The sequence below is a fragment of the Hyalella azteca genome, unplaced genomic scaffold, assembly GCF_000764305.2.
Source record: "Hyalella azteca isolate HAZT.00-mixed unplaced genomic scaffold, Hazt_2.0.2 contig16669, whole genome shotgun sequence".
In the NCBI taxonomy this organism is placed as follows: Eukaryota; Metazoa; Arthropoda; class Malacostraca; order Amphipoda; family Hyalellidae; genus Hyalella; species Hyalella azteca.
In genome coordinates, this window is record NW_025946480.1 from 9713 (window position 1) to 31011 (window position 21299).

Genomic DNA, 21299 nt, shown 5'->3' on the forward strand with positions numbered 1-21299 from the left:
CAGTCAACCAGCCTGTCAAGATCACCTTGCAACTGTACTTTTTGCGACGTATTCTTCACTGTATTATAAATTTTTGTGTCGTCAGCTTACATCGAGCAAACGCTAGACACAGCTTCTGGCAGATCGTTTATAAACGCAACGAATAGAATTGGCCCGAGAACGCTTCCTTGTGGCACGCCGCTGCGCACTGAAGCCCAGTCCGATACGGACCCATTAATACTGACACGTTGTCGCCTCCCTACTAGAAAATCTCTGATCCATTTGAGTACATTACTCTCAATTCCCAAAGACTTCAATTTATGCGACAGCCGCTCATGTGGGACACTGTCAAATGCCTTGGCAAAATCGAGGTACACTGCATCTACTGGCTCCCTTTCGTCCAGCAGGTGGGTCCATTCGTTCAGAGTCGACAAGAGGTTAGTGGTGCAGGATCTCCCGGCAATAAATCCATGTTGACAGTCTGATAGGAGATTATTAGCAGTCAAATGATCTATCAATCGATCCCTCACAACAGATTCCGTTACCTTGCAAACTGACAGGGCGATAGTTGCCCGGGCAGCTTTTGTCACCTTTTTTGAACAATGGTGTTACTTGAGCTTCTTTCCAGTCAGCCGGCAACATTCCTTCGTTCAAAGTTTTTCGAAAAAGTGACGCCAGAGGGCCGGCTAGGACAGTTGCTAACTCTTTGAGTAATCTGGGGTGGGAGCCGTCTGGTCCACATGACTTGTTTGGATTTACAGCGGTAAGGCGCTTGAGAACCTCTTCTTCTTGTATTTCAAAGCTTGTTAATTTAGAGCCGACTGGGCGCTCCTCAATAGCTGGAATACTGTTCAAGTCCTCTTCAGTGAATACGCTACTGAAAAAATGATTGCGTACGTTAGCTTTGCCCTCATTAGAGGATATCTTTCGCTGATCTACTTTCAAATCAGAAATACCGTCCTTCATCTTGCACTTCGAGCTAGCGTACAAAAAAAAGGCTTTCGGGTTCTTTTTTTGCATTTTTAGCAATACTTTTTTCGAGGGTTTTTACTGCGGTGCGACAGCTTTCTTTAGCTTGATTTCGAGCTCTTGCGTATAGGTTATAGTCAGCATCGCTACGAGTCAGTAAATAACTCTGGTATGCTTCCTTCTTTGTTTTCAGCTTAGCTAAAACTGTACTGTTCATCCACCGATTTTTTTTTGGCTCCACCAAGCTTAGTTTTAGGTACACACGCATCAACTGCAGACATAACCGTGTCCTTTAGAAGTGACCATGACTCAGCCACTTTCATGTCCTTAATACGGTTCGAAATATTCACTGCATTCACTGCTTCACGGAGTTTATCATAGTCGCCTTTCGCAAAATTCAAACGCTCACGCTTCCGAGGCGTCTTTTCTGTACAGCACTTAAGTCTGAAAAACAATGATTGGTGATGGCTTTTGCCCAACGGAGCCTCGTGACGAAGCTCATCCAACATTGATTCATCACTGGTAAACACCAGGTCAAGAATATTGGGAGTCTGTTTACTTCTATAATGGGTTGGTTTGGTAACGTGCTGGACTAGGAAGGAGTCTCTTACTGACTCCATGAACGAGGATGCTGGGTGATTCTCTTCCCTTGGAGAGCATCCATCAATCCAATCTAGCTCTGGATGATTAAAATCACCAACGAATCGACAATCTTTTGACAACGAAATGACAATCTTTTGAATCGAGATTTGAACACACTAGGTTGTCATTGGCGGCTCTTATAATTTGATACAATCGATAATTGATGCTGATGAAAACTTTTTAAGCCCAGGGGCCGGATTATCAAAACTTCGTAACTTTTTTTACTTCCGACAAAAAAGTTACGTGTTACGTAAGTAAACCCTAATTTTGACATTATCAAAACATTCGTACGTAAGACTTAGCTAAAAGCGTATTATCAAAACCATCTGGCCAACAGACCAATCAGAGGCTTTGGATTTGTTTACATTCTGTGAACTTCGATGGCGGGAATCTATGCCTTCGATGGTATCGACTATCGAATGCTGTCTGTCGGTATTGAGTCGGTATTGCTCCTTGTTTCCCCAGAAAAAGCCGTTCTTAAATAGTTGTGAACTCTTTTTAATAAACAGCGTGAGTTAGAGAAGAAATCTGTGTACGGAGCTAAAAATTATGGTTGGCAAAGATATAAAGTACCGACTGGAAGGAATGAATGATGAGCGTTGGAATATAACGTAATATGCATTTGCTTGTAAAATATAACGTAAAAGGAAAACAAAATTAGTTTCTGTCATTAACTCAATGGATTTTTTTTCCAATAGCACTGTTGAGCACGATCACATATTTTGATCGTGCAAATGTTGCAGGATCAAGTAGTGGAGCCATCACAAGTAGAGCCATCATTCTATGCGTGTATAATCCGCGCTGTCGGACTATTGACAAAATTCTATCACAAGTCAAGGTGTTGCTACTTGCTAGTAAATCAATATTTCCCTATCGCTTCAGCGGACACTCTAAACTTGTGCGGAACTCCACTTACGACATCTCCGAGCAGGCGTACAGTTACGTTACGTATCTTCCCGCGCAATTGTTTTGATAACCTCTAGAGTTACGTCGTCAAGTCAGCACATACGCCAATCGTAAGTCGATTTTGCGTACTTACGAAGTTTTGATAATACGGCCCCAGGGCAGAACCTCTGATCTAGACTTAATACTTATTCTTCGGATGAAGTTAGAGAAGTGGATTCACCAATTAAGATAATTCAGTTAATAATTGATCTTATAAACAAACTCTAGCTTAATACAAATTGACGGTGAGGAATGATGAATTTCTCACGAAAAGTAACCATTACTTCCCGATCAAGATAACCATCACAATTAGATCCATGATGCATTGATGATGCAATCCAAGTGTCTGGTTGCAAACCGCTAGCATTTTTTATTTCACTTAAACACAACTAAGTGATGCTCTGAGTATTATTTTTCAAGCGGCCAGAAGAAATAACACTAAAGTAATGTATATGCTTGGAGCCCGTAAGGCTGAAGCGCATTTTTTGAAATATTCAAAGTCGCAAAAGCCAACCAGCGAGTGTCACCAACAGGAAACTTTTCTTAGTTCCTTTCTGGACTTCTTTACTTCTAGTAAAGTAACTTTACTTTACGTACGGCCAAACTGATTGATAATGTTATTTCACATATTAATATGCATTACCAACACGAATTTAAAATTTAGCTTTACGGATTTATTCTTGCACTGCCTTTATTGCCCTATATTATTTATGAACAGATCTCAGTAAGCTCAACTGATGTTTCAAAATAAAGTTGCCTTAAATCGTCATTATCGGTATCATATGATGATAGCTCGATGCAACACTAATTCTTCTGCTAGGGAATATTTCACTTCAACGCCGCTTCTTTCCTTTCGATACCATCAGCTAAACTTTCATTTCACTTAAGAGTGGAGCTGCGTGCCGCCCAACTATATTTGAATCAAAATAACTAATTTTATTCACATGTTATGAACTGAATAATTCAAGGCACTCGTGCTAACACCAAGATGTGTTATATGAATAACGGAAATATTTGATTAAAAATGATTTATTATAATCAATAATAATATTGAAAATATCACTACTGCATTGCAGTTTTATTTAAGACAAACTAGTTTCAATAAAAGGTTGTTTGATTTTAATTTCGCATTGGTTAGTTCCGTGAAATTTTGTGATATTTGCAATTCTTATTTCATGCCACAGCGTTTGAACGGACATTTCTCGCGGTATTATGTTCAGTGTATGTGTGCGTTTTCATGAATTTAGAAATAGAAACCTTGGCTGGGACAAGTCAAAGACTAGGCCGAATTCATCACAAGTATTCAGCATAGAGTAAGTTTGGTGCCTTAATTAGTTCACATTATTTTCATTATTTTATAAAACAAACTACGAACAGTTTGCTTCTGCATATATTTATGTCGATTAGTGCAGCTGCAATGATGGAAATTGTCATCTGGCAACATGTAACTTTAATAATTCAATTAATTTTTGCGTGCAGATGACTTAGATTGTTTTTATCCGCAAACAATTCCTTTATATGAGCTATTGTGTTGATTTATTGAATTCGAATAGTCTTTACTATATAATGGTTCATCTGTTTATCGAAACCATTAAAAGAGAGACCATGAAACGCAGCTGATGCAGGTGGGATCGAATAAGCTCTTTAGTGATACGTGATTGGTTAGGTAATTATCTTCTCATTAGAACTATTTAGTGTAATGAGACTGAACGCCAATAGATATTGTTGATATTAACAATCTAAACCTATACAGGCTAAATTTTCTCTTGTTTGGAAACTAAAATCACCATTTTGAATGAACAAATGAAGATATTTGGTCATTGTGATTACCAAATAATTCTCACATCTCTAATGCAGGAAAGGTTGGTGGTCGTGACCACCGACCACAGCCACCAGGCCACCTTCAACGGCTACCCTAGCCGCGGCCAAGACATCACTGGTGAGGCCGACCGACCAAATAGAGACAAATATAATTGCAGTGCAGTTTGAGGTACCATTTGATGCTTTAACATAATGGTCTGTAGATTGAATTCATGCGTGCATTTAGTGTGGTACTGTTTAAATTAGAGGAGGCTTCCAATAAAGTCTGAACAATTATTCACAAAGTATAGTCAATATAAGTTGACAAGGCCATATGCGACCTTTCACATCGCATATGCAAAGCTTCACTACGATGCAGCTCTGTGTATGATGCTCGAACTATTCAGCTACAATACATCAAGCATGTATCAAAATGATCAACGTAGGTGCAGGAATAATGGGTGAAGTCTTCTTAGTAACTGAGCCTATATAGTTCTGAAACTGCTTACAGTAGGAAGGTAGTATGAACGATTTTGATATTTAATTACCTATTTAATTCCCTCTGAAAATTCCACAACTGTGTGAATTGAGCGGAAATCACATGTGGTGCAAATGTGAGATTCGATGCTATTGTTAAAACTGCAAACTTGTGGTATTTTTAACATGACAAAGTTTTTTCATGGATGGAAATTTTGAGTCTTTGTGTAAACTACGTTGCCTACGGAAGTCGTGTTGAATCACCCAAGATCACTCAACGTTGAAATTTGCAACATTTCAACCTAGCTTGCTTCAACCAGGGTTCTCCAGCAACATGGACGACGGCCTGCCACTGCCTACAATAACGTACTCTAACGGACCGGGCTGGTTTAACGCCTACGTCGTGGATGGGAACGGCAACGTCGCGCGACGTGACCTGACCGGGGACGACGTCACGAGCCTCGACTACGTCAAGCCGGCGGGCGCAAATCGCCTCACGGCCACGCACGGGGGAGAAGACGTCGCGCTTTATGCCGTCGGTGAGAAGGCGTTGCGTGACATCAAACACGTATATTTTTAAGTGCTTTAAATGTCGCGTCTAATGTGTCTTTACTCTTGATGTCTTAAGGTTTCTTCAGCTTACAAATTTGCCGCCAAATTCGCCAATTAAGTCTTGATTTTCAGCCGTTCATTCAGTTGGTAATGTTTCCGAAGTGACCAACAACTGAAATATATTCCTTCTTATTTTTACAACACTTCTCTTTAACTTCACTTCTTGTTTGTCTGTCTGTCTGTCTGTCTGTCTGTCTGTCTGTCTGCTACAAATCTTGTAATCAAAGTTAATACACTTCTACTTATCCTATCGATCTGAAATTTTGCCCACTTGTGTAAAGTTGGAGACAATGCATGAATCAAATGTCAAAATAAATGATTTTAGAATTTAAAATTTTTTTTTTCAATATTAAAAAAATTGAAAAAATAATTTTGTCAGCTACAAATCTTATAACTGATATTTGACACACTTTTACCTGTCTAATTGATCTGAAATTTTGCACACTGGTGTGAAATCAGAGGCAATGCACGAATCAATTAACAGAATAAATAATTTTGATACAAAATTTATATATTAAAAAAAATTTATATATATATTTAAAAAATTGAAAAGGTAATTTTTTTAATTTTCGAAAATTAGATGAGAAATTCATTGTACATCTGTAAGATTGGAGATACTTGATTCTTTGGAAGTGTTGTCTTTAAAAAGTAGTTTTTAAACGCATATTATTAAGAAGCTAAGATATATCAAACAATCGATGAAGACAGATCGTGTGGGAGCTATTCACTTGTCTATAATTTGTCTATCGTATCTTTTAAGAATATCATCACCCCTACCAGCCGTACGTCATTCATCTCCCATCCCGGTACAAGTTATCATGAACAAACATTCTTTGCAGGTCCCATGTCACACTTGTTTCAACGCACCCACGAGCAGAGCTTCGTCGCGCACGCCATGGCCTACGCCGCTTGCATCGGACCCAACCTCGGCCACTGTGCTCAGCATTAGCACCGGATGTCCAGCGCCGTCACACCAGGCCTAACATATACCATTGTAGCAGTCTTATAACAGATAGATAAAGCCATGTTATACGCCATTTGTGTTGGGCTTCCTGCTCGGATGTGCCTTAGTACTCAAACACTGTCACGAGTAGACAAGCATGAAACTACGCAATAAATCAACTCCGCTGATAACCATTTGCTAGCTTCTTGTGCATGGAGCCCTTATATAAGGGATCATCATGGAAACAGAGTAGCTTGTTGGTTCTAATATTTGCAGTCATGAGTTCGGGTTGAGCTTCGTTCATGCCAAGAGTTAACTTAACAATAGGATTTTTCCAGTTCAGATATTTCATTGTCAACTTGACATTTTTGACCACCCTAAAAAATGATTAAGGAAAACCGCATACTTTTTTAACCTTTTTTCCAAGTGCCTACCATTTGAACGCTTCTAACGAGATAGATTCAGATAGATAGGATTCTAATCAGCTTCAGATTTTTACAATCTTGTCACGCGCACGAGTCTTGGTGTTTGCCTAAAAATTTTCGGTCATATTACATTCGCATTGTTGAATAATGTACAGATTTAATAAGTATTTCATTTACACTATGACATGAAAGTCCTCTACATTTACTAGTGGACTCATTATTTAATAATTTACGATTGTAAATTTGCTGCAGAATTAGACGATAAACAAATTCGTAACCTAATGTTGCCACCATTCTCGCCTTCCGGAAATTTTTAAGCTACCACTGAGAATTGGATTCGCTTCTCCCCGGCGTTTTGGAACAGGCTGGAATATTTATGGGAATATTTAAGCCAAAATAACGCCAAGCCGAAATTGCTTCCAGCGTTTAAACTTTGCTTTTAAGAGAATTTTTACACGGCGGGATAATCTGAACAATTTCTCACCTCGGAAACAATAAATGATCTTCCATGAGATTTTCCGTCCATAGAAGCAGCGGCGAGTAGAAGGATCATGAACATTTACGGAGATCAATAGAAGGATATCACCTTGTGTGATCGCACGGACTTTTATTATTTTACTTGAGTTTCCGGATATCATACTGAAATGCCTTTGAAACAATTTGAAATTTGAAATGCCTTTGAAACAATTTGAAATTAGAAAGAAGTCGTATGTTATAAAAATTTAGGAAACCAATTTGAATCAAATAAGGGAATTTCATCTCCTCCCTTCGATTAAATTCTCGTTACAGACTATTTGAGTCTCCCGAAGAATTTAGCAATCGACATGGCGGAATTAACGCGCATTTTGTAATATTGACGTCATTCCATAAAATTTGGAGTTCGAAGCTTCCATTGATAAAGTTTTGCGAGATGCGCACTATAATAACTAAAATACGTAATCTAAACGGCTCCTGCACCCAAAAGCCATGCAAACCACTGAGCTGGGTGTCCAAAGAGCATGCCATTACTGGTATTTCTTGTTTTCGGGATCATATCAAGGAATCACAGAGAATAGAGAAGCGTTGATAATAATGAACATAATTAGACAAAGATATTTTTTATTATTTAGAGTTTTAGCGAAAATAGCCAATTACATGCTACCAATAATAAATTACATGCTACCATGCTACACGACTCCTATTAGGTTCAGTAACATGAAAATCATTCAATGAACTTCTAATCAGAAAAATCCCTCATAAAAATACTGCACAAAGTAGAAGGCACGGAGCCATTGCGTCTTTCTTAACTCATCTGTCTGGGCTTTTTGCTGCTTCTTATGGCGCATCCGAGCCTTCCAATAAAGGCGGATGATGCTTTTTTAACACCAAACAGCTTCCGGTAATCTGAAAGGATGCTTTTTGGGTTTAGTGCACTCCAGGTACGTTTCAAAAACAATTGAATAATAATCTTTTCGTTGAGCAGCGGTCGGAAGTTTCTGCAAGGTCGCAGGCCTTCTCCGTTATTATCGCAATTCGCGTGCTGATGACGATCGCGTTTATGAAGGTTCTATTGATATCGAACATTCATTGTGGATAGTGTTAGATCAGAATTACAACTTTCATTCTTTTGTGCAAAAAAGTGGTTCTCGTGTGCTAATCCAATAAAGAGGTTGAAGATCTTCGCTTATTTTATTGATCACGTGGCGTCCTTGCATATTAAAAGATTTCCTTATCTGTACCTCTCTTGATTAAAATGTAAGGCAATGACAACATAGCTAGTGCTGTCTGAAACGTGACGTTTGCCGGAGTGCAATGCCCAAAGTTCGTTCATTTCTGTAAGAAATAATTCGACTGGGTGAACTCCGTTTCTCATGACGCCGAAGCGGTCAACAACATTGAAGGACACAAGTCGATATGAACCTCTCTGACAATTATCCATCCCGCGGGTTGTCTCCAAGATTATGTGAACATGAATTATCTCGCCAAAAAATGAATGCAGCTCGATGAAACTTGGGGTTTCCGTCGCAATTGGTGTATACTGAAATAAAAATATATACTTGAAATAAAAAATTTGTCTGTGCAATATTCTGAGGTTGTTCCAGAACGTGACGATAAGAATGCTGTTTAATGTTCATTTCCTTAGTTTGGTCCCGCTTTAGAGTCCTGTGTAAGGACTTGAAAGGTTTGTTCTCTAAATCCCTCGCAAATGTAAATCTCCAGGTATTGCTGGTAAATAATTTTAAAATCAGTTATTTTTCCAAGCATCAGGATACACTCCAGGTTCTTATGCGACCGTCCCTGCAATTAATGCTGTTCAGTAAGGATAAAAACTCGAAGACAAATCAAATGATAATGAAATTGGTGGACATTTTACCATTTATTTTACCACACAATCCAACTGCAACACAAAACGCAAATACCAACATAAACTATCTCACGCCGTACTACTAATTTCATCGAAAACAAGGATATTTACGCACAAAAATTTTCGAACGAGAAAGGCGTTTTTTTATTTAAAGTCGGACTAAGATTGCGTTTCCATGAAGAAGCAAACAAATCTTGATCTGATAAGACAGAAAAAATTAAAATGGCACCAAATTTACAAAATTATGACAAATAGTAGATGCCAGCAAATAATGAATATCTTTCACGGCATAAATACATGAAATTGAAAGAATTTGGCCGTGATCAAAATGCGTGACAACGTGCGCTGCTCAGCTGCTATAGTTTGAGCTGAGAGACGCAAGTACACAATAAATCTTGGACATTAATAGACGTGCGTTTTTATTCAGTCTTTTGGTATGATAGTGAGCTGTAATTAACTATTCAAAGTCAACAAGAACGAATTGAAAACCAATGCTTCAGTGTTGCCTAAAAATGTTATATATCGAATAGCCTTACAATATTATTGTGATTTTTTCGCAGCCATCCCAAGAAAAAAGTCAAATCAAAACGGTTCATTCGAATATTGGGAAAAATCTAAAAAAATCAATATTAGCAACATGAGAAATAAATCCCTTACTCACCTAGAACTAATTGAAAGTAAATAATTGTAATAAATACACCACTCAAATTGTTAAAGAATTTCGCAAGCATTAAACACTCGTTAAAACAATGAATTCAGTCTCGCAATGAAAACATGATGAAATTATAACGATGTAATCAGATGTATTTTAATCAGAATCTCTAACTGTCTAATGACGATAGGATTTGAATTATGGAAATATTGAGCATTTCATGGGAACATCATTTAAAAAGATAGATAATATAATAAAGAAACTAATAATACGAAAAATATAAAGCCGCGATTTTGATGCCGCGTCGGACTAGAGATAAAGTAACGGAATTGGTTGGCTGATCACATAAATCATCTCATTATTTTATTCGAGTGAATAAATCTTACTTCTGAAATAATACCGCATAATGGATAGATGCATAACATTTTTTAGAATAAGCGATACTATTACCTGTTAGTGCCCGAAAGAAAGAAATATGAGGAGTAAAGTTGAATAGATATTCATTGTGCAGGAAAGAGAATATCATGAGATGATTATAAATGAGACAATAGTTAATGGTTGCACAAATTTGAAGAGAAGTTCAGGAAGATCATGGTTCAGAAAGGTAGGAAAAATCTACAAATCTACTTCGATTCGTAGCACAATTCAAAAAGATGCTGGAATCATTCTAAGGTTCATAATGAGCAAATTTATTACAAAAAATTAAAAATTGCAATAGTCATAAACCTTGGTATATGACAAAAAGAATAAAAACTCTATCAGCCTTCAGTATTTCGAGGTGAAGTATCTCTGAAGTTTGAACTTCGAAAAATGCATTGAATTGGTAAATGCTTTGAATATTGGTATACGTACTGATCAGATTTACTTACTACCCTCACAAGTGATACTATTTCAAAGCAACTAACCCTAAACGGATATTAGAGTCGCCGAGGTCCTGAGGCACTTTTCTTTGGCATGCGATGAACTAGGAGGCATGTCTCGCATGTCCGCGATAAATCTTTAGTAACACATTTAAGCAAGTCTGAGTAAACCAGAACTGACCACCAAATTTTGGCCAACATAGATCAGGTTCAGGCACGTCTCGCCTCTTCTACGAAGTGGGCGGCCACCACATCCCTTAGCATGGCATTACGATCTCGTCTTCTGCGTCTCTTCGCCCGGCGCGACGTGTCAGCAATACTTTGATCAACCGTCTGCGGCTTCTCGCTTGGGGCGTCAGTTCCCACTTTATTTTGCAACGAACCAGCAAAGAAACGGGCGATTCTTGATTCAAATTCTGGCTGTTCTAGGTAACGGTCACAATAGCGTTCAATGTCTAAGCTTGGTGCTACAATTTCGCTCAGGCTACAACATTTTCTTCCGGCCAAGCTATTCTCCCTTACACCGTTTGCAGTCTCATCCCATGTCAGGGTTCTGATTTTGCTTTCTAAATAATCACTAGAAGTATTAAGTATCAGCTCCTTGCTATGATTAGATTGTGAATCCGGTACTTGGCTGACGGCAGGAGCCCAAATGTAATCATCACACTTGTCGATATTGTTTGACGATCGACTCTGAGTTGTTGAAAAGTTTGTTCCTCTTGTTAGGCGTAAGCCTAATGACTTGTCCCTCGTTTTTAAATCCCATTGGACCATGCAAGTTGACAATGGAATATAACCGGAAACTAACATAGGATGAGTCGACAGGTAAGAAGTACCTAAATGGGCGAGCATTGACTCGGTTACATCGGTGCGAATTTCTCTTCTGTTGATAGGAGCGATTTTGCCTTGAATGCCATCAACAACACTGGCTTGGAACTCGATGGGAGGTACTATTTTCGAATTGAATTGAGGCGCTGGGGCTGTGTCTGACGTTTGGGCTGGGTCTGACGTTTGGGCTTGGTCAGACGTTTGGGCTTGGTCAGACGTTTGGGCTTGGTCAGACGTTTGGGCTTGGTCAGACATTGGGGCCGGGTCAGACGTTGGGGCTTGGCCAGACCTTGGGGCTTGGCCAGACCTTGGGGCTTGGCCAGACCTTGGGGCTTGGCCAGACGTTGGGGCTTGGCCAGACGTTGGGGCTTGGCCAGACGTTGGGGCATTGGGGCTTGGTCAGACGTTGGGGCTTGGTCAGACGTTGGGGCTTGGTCAGACGTTGGGGCTTGGTCAAACGTTTGGGCTTGGTCAGACATTTGGGCTTGGTCAGACGTCGGGGCTTGGTCAGACTTTGGGGCTTGGTCAGACTTTGGGGCTTGGTCAGACGTTTGGGTTTGGTCAGACGTTGGGGCTTGGTCTGTCGCGGGACCCTGGTCTGTGGCGGAAGCTTGGTCTGCAGCCGGAGCTAATCCAACCGAGACTGCTTGGATCATTGCAGTCGCCCAATAATTAGTATTATGTAAGTAACGACGATTATTCCGTGCATGGCTGCGAGAAAAAAAAAACTTAGATCATAATCGCGATTAACAATTCATCCGCTCAGCAATGTATGTGTAAAGAGAGAAGTGGTTGGTGCTGAAAACTGCCTTGTTAATTTTTCATCTCCATACACACAAAGGATGGTCAAAAGCCACTTGCACGTAGTAGATGGTTAGTATAAGCATTTTTAATCAAAAGGGGGGAATTATAACAACAATTTTCACTGAACAGATGCATAGTTAGGCATAATATCAATGGTTTAGAAGTTGGCCAGTATTTTCATGGTCATCACAACTTCAAATCGCTACCAAATTGGGATTCAAGTTTCATTTTCGAACCAACCACTGACAGTAATGCAGGACGGAGGGTATATGCTTTTGACTTTTGGTTAACGCATCCGTATCCGTGAGTTAGGATTCTACTCCATAATAAAACAGGTCTTTCTGTCCATTTTCATTCATGCTTCAAATTGAGCATTTAAATCATTCCATGCAAGAAGAAGCTCGTATTAACTCTCTTGGTTTTCGGTAAGCTTGATCAAGTTCACCGCAAATATGACTCATATTTTTTGTATGCTCTTAATATTAATTAATTTTATCACGCAATGGATGATTTTTATGATCATCCATATAGATTGAACTCATTATTGAGAGGGCAATTACCTGAGACCCCAGTTAGGCGGACGCTCAGGCGCCATCGCCGCGTAGGCATCGCACTGCTCCAGGAACTCCTCCAGGCTGCGGCTGCCGCTGCACACTTCGCCGACTATCGAGTCCGACATCTTGAAGGCGTTGGCAAATTTATGGAAATTCAGGGGATCGAAAAGCGCTTGGGCGGCATTCGCGCGTGTGAAGGGTTCTGCAAGAAGCATTACAAATCTTTGGTTTATTTGTACGCTTGCATCAGGAAGCATTACAAATTTTTGTTTGATTCATACGCTTGCATTGGCAAAACGAGCGCTCTTAACCGCCATTGTAAGAATCGGCATACTGATAAACTTCTTATCATTTTGATACACCGGCATCAGAGATTGGTATTTTGCATCCATATTAGAGTGAGCTATAAATATATAATATCACAAGCTGCAGGCAACATAAGGCAGTTATTTCATTATCATATAACAGTGAAATATCTAATTTGGCCACATAAGCTAGCGCTCAAGAATGAGAAATTTTCACTGAACAGCAAATACTTCAAGAAAATTAACACTATTTCTGTTGAAGTCATTTTTGAGACGAGCTTCATCGTCAATTAAAAATTCAGTAACACAGTAATAGAGGAACTAGTTCGTGCGAATAAATTTGCCAAATAAATATTAAAACCTGATTAACAACTATAAACCAAAATAACGACAAAAATTCATCTATCATATTTCAAGCAAATAAGAACTATAAACATTGCTCAAACAAATTACTTGTTCTATTCCTGAAGTATCTAACCACTCTCTGAAGCTGGTCGAACAATTCAATATCAAAATCAATCATCAATATCAAAAGTTTATCAACATTTCATTCGTTGTAGGTTTTTCACATATTAATTATTATTTTTGTATATAAATTGCAGATAGATACCTGGAAAAGCATGAAAAAATTCGATTGTTATCTTATTTACGAGAAGAGTTAATGTGAAACTACTTCGTGAAAGAATCACAACCATACAAGCTAGCCTGTCTGAGGGCTCGCGGCTATCAATGCGGGCCTTTAGAATGGCATCTCATAGATTTTATTTTGCGTCTAGCCCTTTAGTGGGAGATATTATGTTAATGTTTGCAGTTCGATTATATCGTTCGTAGGAGATGGGATATCTATAACGTTATCAGTTGTTTCCAAATTATTATTTCTCGGATTCTTTATCGTATCCAAAGTTCATTACCTAGGTAATCAACCCTATTTTAAACTAACTTGCGAGATGCTTTGATCGCACTATAAGAGTGAAGTTGACCTATGCTACTACATAGTTTTATTAAGCAATTAATTATTTAAATGTGATGAAAATCACTACTTCATCGCTAACGCTGTTACGGGAATTTTTAATAACTATTAAAAATAATTTAATAATTATTTTCAATAATTTAAATAATGATATTAGTAAATAAAGTAACCTGATCCCGGGATAAGGAGACCATTTTTACAGCTAGTTTAACTAGAGTAATAGATGTAAGTAGGAATGACCTTCTTGTTAAGAAAGAAAACGCGAGATATACAAGACATATTGAATGCCACAACGATACACGCGTTGGGTTCAAAGTATAGCTTAGTGTAACAGATGTTCTCACCCTCAACGAAAATTAAAGGCGCCGGTTTGCCACCGCGCCGGTCCATGACCTCGTGCATCGGGAAGCTGTAGCCCAGGCGCACCGAGATCACCGACGTCGCGAACCTGCCACACACAGACAAACGCTTAGCTTCTTAAGGATGAAACCGAACATGTCGAAGGTAAATGAACCCGACTCAATGACTCCAGTCACCAGGTATTGTTGCGGTACCACTAGGAAAGAGTTAAAGAGAACAAGAGATGACGCAGAGTGGCCAGAAACAGGAAGGAGAAATGGAAAATACAGTAGGAGATATACAGGCAGGGTGGCCCAGTGGTTACAGTTCAGAGTACCAAGATTGGCGCAGAGAGGCGCGAGTTCGATCCCAGCTCTGTGCGCCAGTTTCTGGTCAGAATCGGCGAGGAGGCCGGGCGGTTTAACAAAGAAAATTTGAAACAGTGAGTTGCGAGTTCAAGCCAGCAACAAGCTGTGGATGTTTGCTGTTAAGAATCGGCGACAGGCTTACGGCCAAATAAACGCTGAAACCGCTATATTATTTTTTATTATTGCGCATTTTTGCGAAGCATTGCGCATGCTTCGGTGGGTTGTAGGTGATTGGGGATTGATTGGGGTTGGAAGAGAGGGCGAACCAGTCAAGACTTTGGATGGTTTTAGCGCGTGGGTGATGAGAAGATGGTGTTTCTTTATGATGATCTTGACAACTTTGGGCACTGTTAAACTAAAATAGAAATGATGCGTGCTCCGACTATTTACATGCTTTTTCCCTCTTTATTTTTTAAGATGATACGGCGAAGATGAAAGTGATAATGATTATGATGATGATGATAATGACGATGGTGAGTCACTCGAGACTCGGGGGATGAATTTTGTCAAGGATAGCTTGGTTTACAGTTGTTCATCGGTCTCGTCTGTGCTGTGTATCACTTTCAGTGAGTTGCGTTAGTCCGTCAGCGTGGTAGTGTATTGGATGATGTGGGTTGCTATGGTACCAACCACATCTAGATATGATCGTATGTACAATAAAGTCGTATGTACACAGTCGTATGTACAATAAAAAGACTAGAAACATGAGGTAAAAAAAGTAGTCACTAGTTCCTTGTTTCCACTTGCGGTGAAAAGGCTGCTATATCCAAGTGGGTCACACGAGAGCACGAGAAGAGAGCTCAGTCACAACCACCACTAATGACCACGGGGGACCAGCCCATCGACCACAACGGGAAGAAAAAACAAGACATGACTCACGGGAAGTGGGCATAGAATGCGATGAAGTTAACGAAGAGCTGCCCGATGGGGCGACGTCGGGCTGGAGAGAACACAGGCATGCGTTGGCTGATGTTCGTGTGGTCTGTGCTGCCGCTGCTGGGGAAGCGGAACGGCAAGCACTCTTGCAGCACAGGCAGCGTCGGTGGGTTCATGCCACCTGCCATCAAATGCGATCATTTCCATTAAAATTATCAGCAAGTCCCTTCGTCTGTTGAGGCAGCAGAACACGATTTCAGTAATAATGAAACAAAAACTACAAGAAAACGACGTGTTGTTAAGAGGCAGCGCAATTACTTCATGCCACACTTCCAAAGCTGATACATAGCAGGGGGTAGTGCAAACCTCCCAACTCCATCAGTAAAGAGATGGCCGAAAGACATAGTGGCCTCCAGAAGTTTTACACGATAATGAAGTGGGGGGAAAAAGCTTTGAATGAACAGATTCTGCGAGACCATACCATAAATGATGTAACAATACGGACTCTAAAATACATTCTACGTGTGAGTCAACCAATTGCACGAACGTGTCGTACGGCTGAACGTCGAAGGACGCAACTGAATGGAAAATATAGTGTTTTTAAAATTAGATGCGTTATGTGCGCTAAACTCACTCTGCAGGAAGAACACCACCATGAGGGTTATGGCGTACGATGGAAGAAACCCACGGGCGCCGCCACGAATGCCGCATCGTTCGGCCCACATCTTTACGCACACGACCAGCATGCGTACACGCCAGTCACCTGCACGCACACGCTTTGTGTCAGCAAGTTGGGGACACGCAACCTGATGTTCGTGCGAGATCTCATTAATGACCTGGGGCTGATGAATTATTTTCCAAAGCATCAACTGAATTGACATTAGGCACTATGGGATCATCTGGCTTGGTAACACTGGGCACCAAGAAATCATTTGAGCACTCAATATGGGTATCATGGCACCACCTTGTCAGACTCTCATTGGGCAAGAAATCATCTGGACACTCAAAATGAGCATGAAGGCAATCTGTGGGCACTCACACTGGGCATCATGTGGGCACTTACACTGGGCATCAGAGCATCATGTGAGCACTCACACTGGGCATCAGGGCATTCTGTGGTCGCTGACACAGGGCATCATGTGGGCACTCACACTGGGCATCATGTGGGCACTCACACTGTGCATCAGGGCATTCTCTGGGTACTCACACTGGGCATATGAGTTGAGGAGATGCGAGTTCCTGATGCCGGTAGCGGCGCTAACGTTGATGTCCACGCGCAGGCCGGTGGCGGCGTCCGTGAAGCGCAGGATGGGTACCGTCGCCAGGATCACCTCGCTCTCGCGCACCATGTCTGTCGATTCATCTCCCGATACATCGTATTATCCTAATTAAACTGATTGTGAAGTATATCGATACCTCATTTCAAAAGTTAATAATTCTGTTATTATTACTAAGTTTGACGTGGCAATTGTAGATATTCTATTCTCGTGGTAATTACCATTATGAAACGGTGTAAAATTTCTCCACGATTTCAGAAAAATTTTCGAATTCGAATTGATTTTCAATTTTATTCAGGTCACATTCAGTTCTGTAAGCAGTCAATTTCGTTGAAGTAGGAGAATTCATTTAACAACATTAAACATTAACAAAAAAGTAAACACTATTTTATTCGTTTCGTTAAAGTAAAGTAAATAAATTTCCCAATTAAATAAATACTTTAATTACTAGTAAAACCTCAAAATTGTTCTGTGTTGTCACTTAGAACTAACATGAATCCAATTGTCATAATTTTAGGTCCACTGCTGATTAAATGGATTACTACTTCTTAAAATTACTACTTCTTAAACTTAAGTTCTCCGCTATTCTTGACTTTCATTCTACGTTTACTGAATTGTTCTAACTTCGAAATTCATCACGTTCCTGAAAGCCAGCAATTGCTAAGACGCAGCGTAATCTTAGGTTCGTTAATTAGGTCATACTACTCATCGGATGTCATTTACAGAAAGGATGCGCCAGAGAGGTTGTCAATCACATTATCGTAAACAGTTTTCTGAACCTATATTATATCGTATTGAGGAGTTTGTTAGCCATCAATTTTAAGATATGTCAAATCTTCTGCTGGTTTCTTGGTACTTAGAACTCGATACGCATATCCTATGTTAGAGTATATGAATGCAAGCAAACTACAGTAAAAGATGAAGACCTGCTCTTCTTAATACAGCTAATTCCAGTCATTTTAGTAAGTAAAATTTAATCATTTTCATTTATATGGATCAGACTCGTACAAGTTTATCACTACGTTACTTCAGAGGATAGTGCTTTTATTATCTCCAAGTCCGATGTAAAACTGTAATAATCCCAATCTTCTTGAATGGTCATTTTTAGACTTGAGTAACACGTACTCTTTCCCTCATCCACTTTGAAACCGTACCTCATTAAGTACAACAACTACATTCCTTCGTTTTTTATCCAGAGACGTCTCTTATTATTCCTACTCGAAGTTTATCTTATTGTACCTACTCTAAGTCACGAACTCTTTGGACAGATTCAGCGGCAGAAACTGTCGCACTAATTCCGGGATTGAGACACTGTTGAATGTCACTCTTATGACGTGATCCATTGATGAACATCATATTACATTCCCCATTATCTTACATTAGGTGTTTACCGTTTATAAATAAGTGTAAAATATCTATTTAAATCTCTTGGCGACTTAAAACCGTCAGTCCAAGGCGACTTATAATCGGCAGAAAACGCTCTGAGTCCAGTCTTCAGTGTTGGCGAGCGTTAGTTATTATTTATTTCCAATGTGTTCTGGAAAGTATTCGCGATAGTTTAAAAATCTTCATGTCACTTAGTCAGTTAAAAGGAGAGCAATTCGATAATGAGTAAAATGAACGAAATATGCTGCTTTGTCGATTCCCAGCGAATATTTGGAGGAGTCAGCTGCTAACTCACACAACATGATTATCAAGTATGACTGACTTGGAGGGAAATTGAACTGACTGTCCATCTCCAGCAAAAAAAAAAATAAATAAACGAGACTCTCAAGTGAATGTAAATGAATATTTTATTAGCTTGCATCTGTTGGTCGTACAGCGTAATAGAGTGGGCGATTCCATCATCATGTCTAAAAGAACAGTAAAGTTAGTCAATAGCAGCAAGATTAATTCGAAAGTAGCGTACGATTGATTTTCATTCCTTTTGAGGTGATATTAGAAAGAATGAATTCTGGGTTTTCGAAAACTCGGTTTTTCTGTTTCGACATCGTCATCTCTGAAAAAGTTTGCCTCAAAAAATCAAGTTCTAGGTTATATGCGTGTGTTCATAACATTACGCTAGCAGCACTAGCATCCTAATTAGCTAATTTGAATGCCAGTCAAGCCTGACATTCAAACGAGGCTCGCCTGTTATGACGTCGTGCGTTTGCCGCGGCAGCGTTGTGCCGTTGCAATGAAAATATTTTAATTTTAACGAGATTTCATGCTTTTTTTTATTTTTGAAATAAGTATTTCAGGTAGACAGAAATAAATCTTATATGTTGCCCTTATAAGACATACCAAGCAATACCTCGAGATATGAAAGATGTTACACGCAATCAGAGGTTTCGGTTATTCCTTATATACGAGGCTGAGAAACCACACTTAGACAGACAGCTCTGAGAGCGGGAATAGAATTTGGCATAATGTTTATTGATGCCCAATATTTGGCAATTTACTAATAATTAGTTTGTTGAATTTAATATTGTAATTTGTTGAGCTGGGCCATCTACCGATTGTGAAGTATAGGAGAGGAGAGACTCTGATTGTCAACACTCATACAGTATGTATCGTCTAACATGTCGCGTAAGTTAGGCGAAGTAGAATCAAAGAATGGCAAGTGAAAGCACGAGCTTACGTCAAATGTTCAAAAAACGCTCACTGCAGATTTAGTAGTCAAGTAGTAGTTTCTTTCTCTGCGTCGTCCATATATTTATTTAATGAACGTACCTTACAGGTTTTTCGATGGTAATGTGAGGGTAGAAAGAGTAAAGTTTGTGTTCTTCATTATTCTTCATAGTAACCGTGAACTAGCTAAAAAACGGCTAAAAATGAAGCTATTCATTTACAAAGGAAAATGTGCCGAGCCCTGATATCTTATTATATGAAACTCGCTGCTGTCTTTTAGCTGCCTCTCTACCTTGAAATTAGAATAAAACTCATTGCTTTCCTTAAGATGTCTCTCTGTCATGACTCAATATAAAGTACTAATCTCTTTGAGCTGCCTCTCAATCTAGACATTATAACTTGCTTCTATCCTTGAGCTGCCTCTCTATCTAGACATTATAACTTGCTTCTATCCTTGAGCTGCCTCTCTATCTAGACATTATAACTCACTTCTATCCTTGAGCTGCCTCTCTATCTCGCGCAGCTGCTCCTCTGGCCGATGACGAGAGTATCCCAAGAGTTGGTTGTTGATGCTGCAGCAGATGTCGAGGTCGCTGCTGGCTTCCCCAAGCCCGGTGATGGAGGAGCCAACGACCACCGCACGTGCAACCTGCAAACAATAAAACAGCGCAATTATTCAATAATGATGATAGTCATATAGCCGTGCAAAGAATTCAACCTTATATACTTTTATAGTATTAGGAAGCAGTAAGCGTTTTTTGACAAATTATGGTCAAAATACAATATTTTGACCAAGTTTAATATATACACAAAATATCTGCTGGAAGATTGAATGGATTCTGTCAACCTTACAATATCAAAATCAATAGAGTTTTTTTCGTTATAAATAAAGTGTATTCTCACAGGCTAAATAATCACTCACGATAGGAAGGCTCTGCAGTCGCTGGTGCAGCGACCTCTTGAGAGCGAGCACCTCTTCCCCTTGCATGTTGTCGCAGTACCACAGGTACAGCGCACGCGACAGCTTGTTGAACTCGCTGCCATCCAGCAAGTCATGAGGAGGTCGTCCGATCTGCACTCGGTTATCAACACGCAGACAATTGAGCTTCCTCGCCCGGCGCGCCCACTCGTTTTTACTTGTATTAAAAACACCCGCTGGTGTTTGTATTTCAGTCATTGTGCGAGCCTCTTCTTCATTTTGGGGGTAGGGAAAGGCAACCTCTGGGGAACTGCACGCACCGTTTAGCAGCGGCTCTAGAGGCCGATGCTGCGGGCCATTGATGCCATGCGGTATCCACTTATTGCTGCGACGTAAATAAACAAATGAGTTTACATCCGGAAGATGGTTACATAGAACTTGAATGTAAGTATATCTTCAAAAAACTGCCGTACAACTTTGTTATCTGAATAATCTTGACAACAGCTTTGTATCAATGAGAAATGCTGAGGTGGAACAATGTCGAGCAAAACAATTGATAATTATGAAACACTAACTTGAGTTACTGAAAACAGTAACTGAATGCAAACTTTTATGTATTCATCGTATCCTATGTATCGAGAAATTCTATAAACCTCCAAAAATGTTTTTATGAAACATGTAAATGAAAAATTTTGTAGTTTAATTTTATATAGGAAAGGTTAGTAATTTTCCCAACGAAGTTCTTGTAAATACATTGCTTTGATAAAAAACAATTTCTAGGAAATAATGAATATGAGATGA

General features: G+C 39.6%; 2 protein-coding genes across 2 annotated transcripts; one reads left to right on the forward strand and one right to left on the reverse strand.

Moving 5' to 3' along the window:
* The first annotated feature begins 4371 nt into the window (after nucleotides 1-4371).
* On the forward strand, nucleotides 4372-7078 carry LOC108670133 (alkaline phosphatase, tissue-nonspecific isozyme). The gene is made up of 3 exons (XM_018157584.1): nucleotides 4372-4474; nucleotides 5133-5351; nucleotides 6264-7078. The coding sequence occupies exons 1-3, from the start codon at nucleotides 4387-4389 to the stop codon at nucleotides 6371-6373; spliced, it is 417 nt and encodes a 138-aa protein (XP_018013073.1). The 5' UTR covers nucleotides 4372-4386; the 3' UTR covers nucleotides 6374-7078.
* A 4520-nt stretch (nucleotides 7079-11598) lies between these two features.
* LOC108670132 (poly(A) RNA polymerase gld-2 homolog A) lies at nucleotides 11599-20756 on the reverse strand. The gene is made up of 8 exons (XM_018157583.2): nucleotides 20502-20756; nucleotides 20069-20228; nucleotides 16900-17043; nucleotides 16327-16455; nucleotides 15696-15873; nucleotides 14454-14557; nucleotides 12841-13036; nucleotides 11599-12187 (listed from the first exon to the last, which is right to left on the reverse strand). The coding sequence occupies exons 1-8, from the start codon at nucleotides 20754-20756 to the stop codon at nucleotides 11599-11601; spliced, it is 1755 nt and encodes a 584-aa protein (XP_018013072.2).
* Nucleotides 20757-21299: the final 543 nt, after the last annotated feature.

What these genes read in the sequence shown, in the direction of transcription:
- LOC108670133 (XM_018157584.1), top strand. Translation starts at nt 4,387, where the DNA reads ATGCAGGAAAGGTTGGTGGTCGTGACCACCGACCACAGCCACCAGGCC. An exon ending in CCGCGGCCAAGACATCACTG is followed by an intron (nt 4,475 to 5,132) that starts GTGAGGCCGACC and finishes TGCTTCAACCAG; the next exon opens with GGTTCTCCAGCAACATGGAC. An exon ending in CGTCGCGCTTTATGCCGTCG is followed by an intron (nt 5,352 to 6,263) that starts GTGAGAAGGCGT and finishes CATTCTTTGCAG; the next exon opens with GTCCCATGTCACACTTGTTT.
- LOC108670132 (XM_018157583.2), bottom strand. Translation starts at nt 20,756, where the DNA reads ATGACTGAAATACAAACACCAGCGGGTGTTTTTAATACAAGTAAAAAC. An exon ending in GACTGCAGAGCCTTCCTATC is followed by an intron (nt 20,229 to 20,501) that starts GTGAGTGATTAT and finishes TATTGTTTGCAG; the next exon opens with GTTGCACGTGCGGTGGTCGT. An exon ending in CCGCCTAACTGGGGTCTCAG is followed by an intron (nt 12,188 to 12,840) that starts GTAATTGCCCTC and finishes TTTTTCTCGCAG; the next exon opens with CCATGCACGGAATAATCGTC.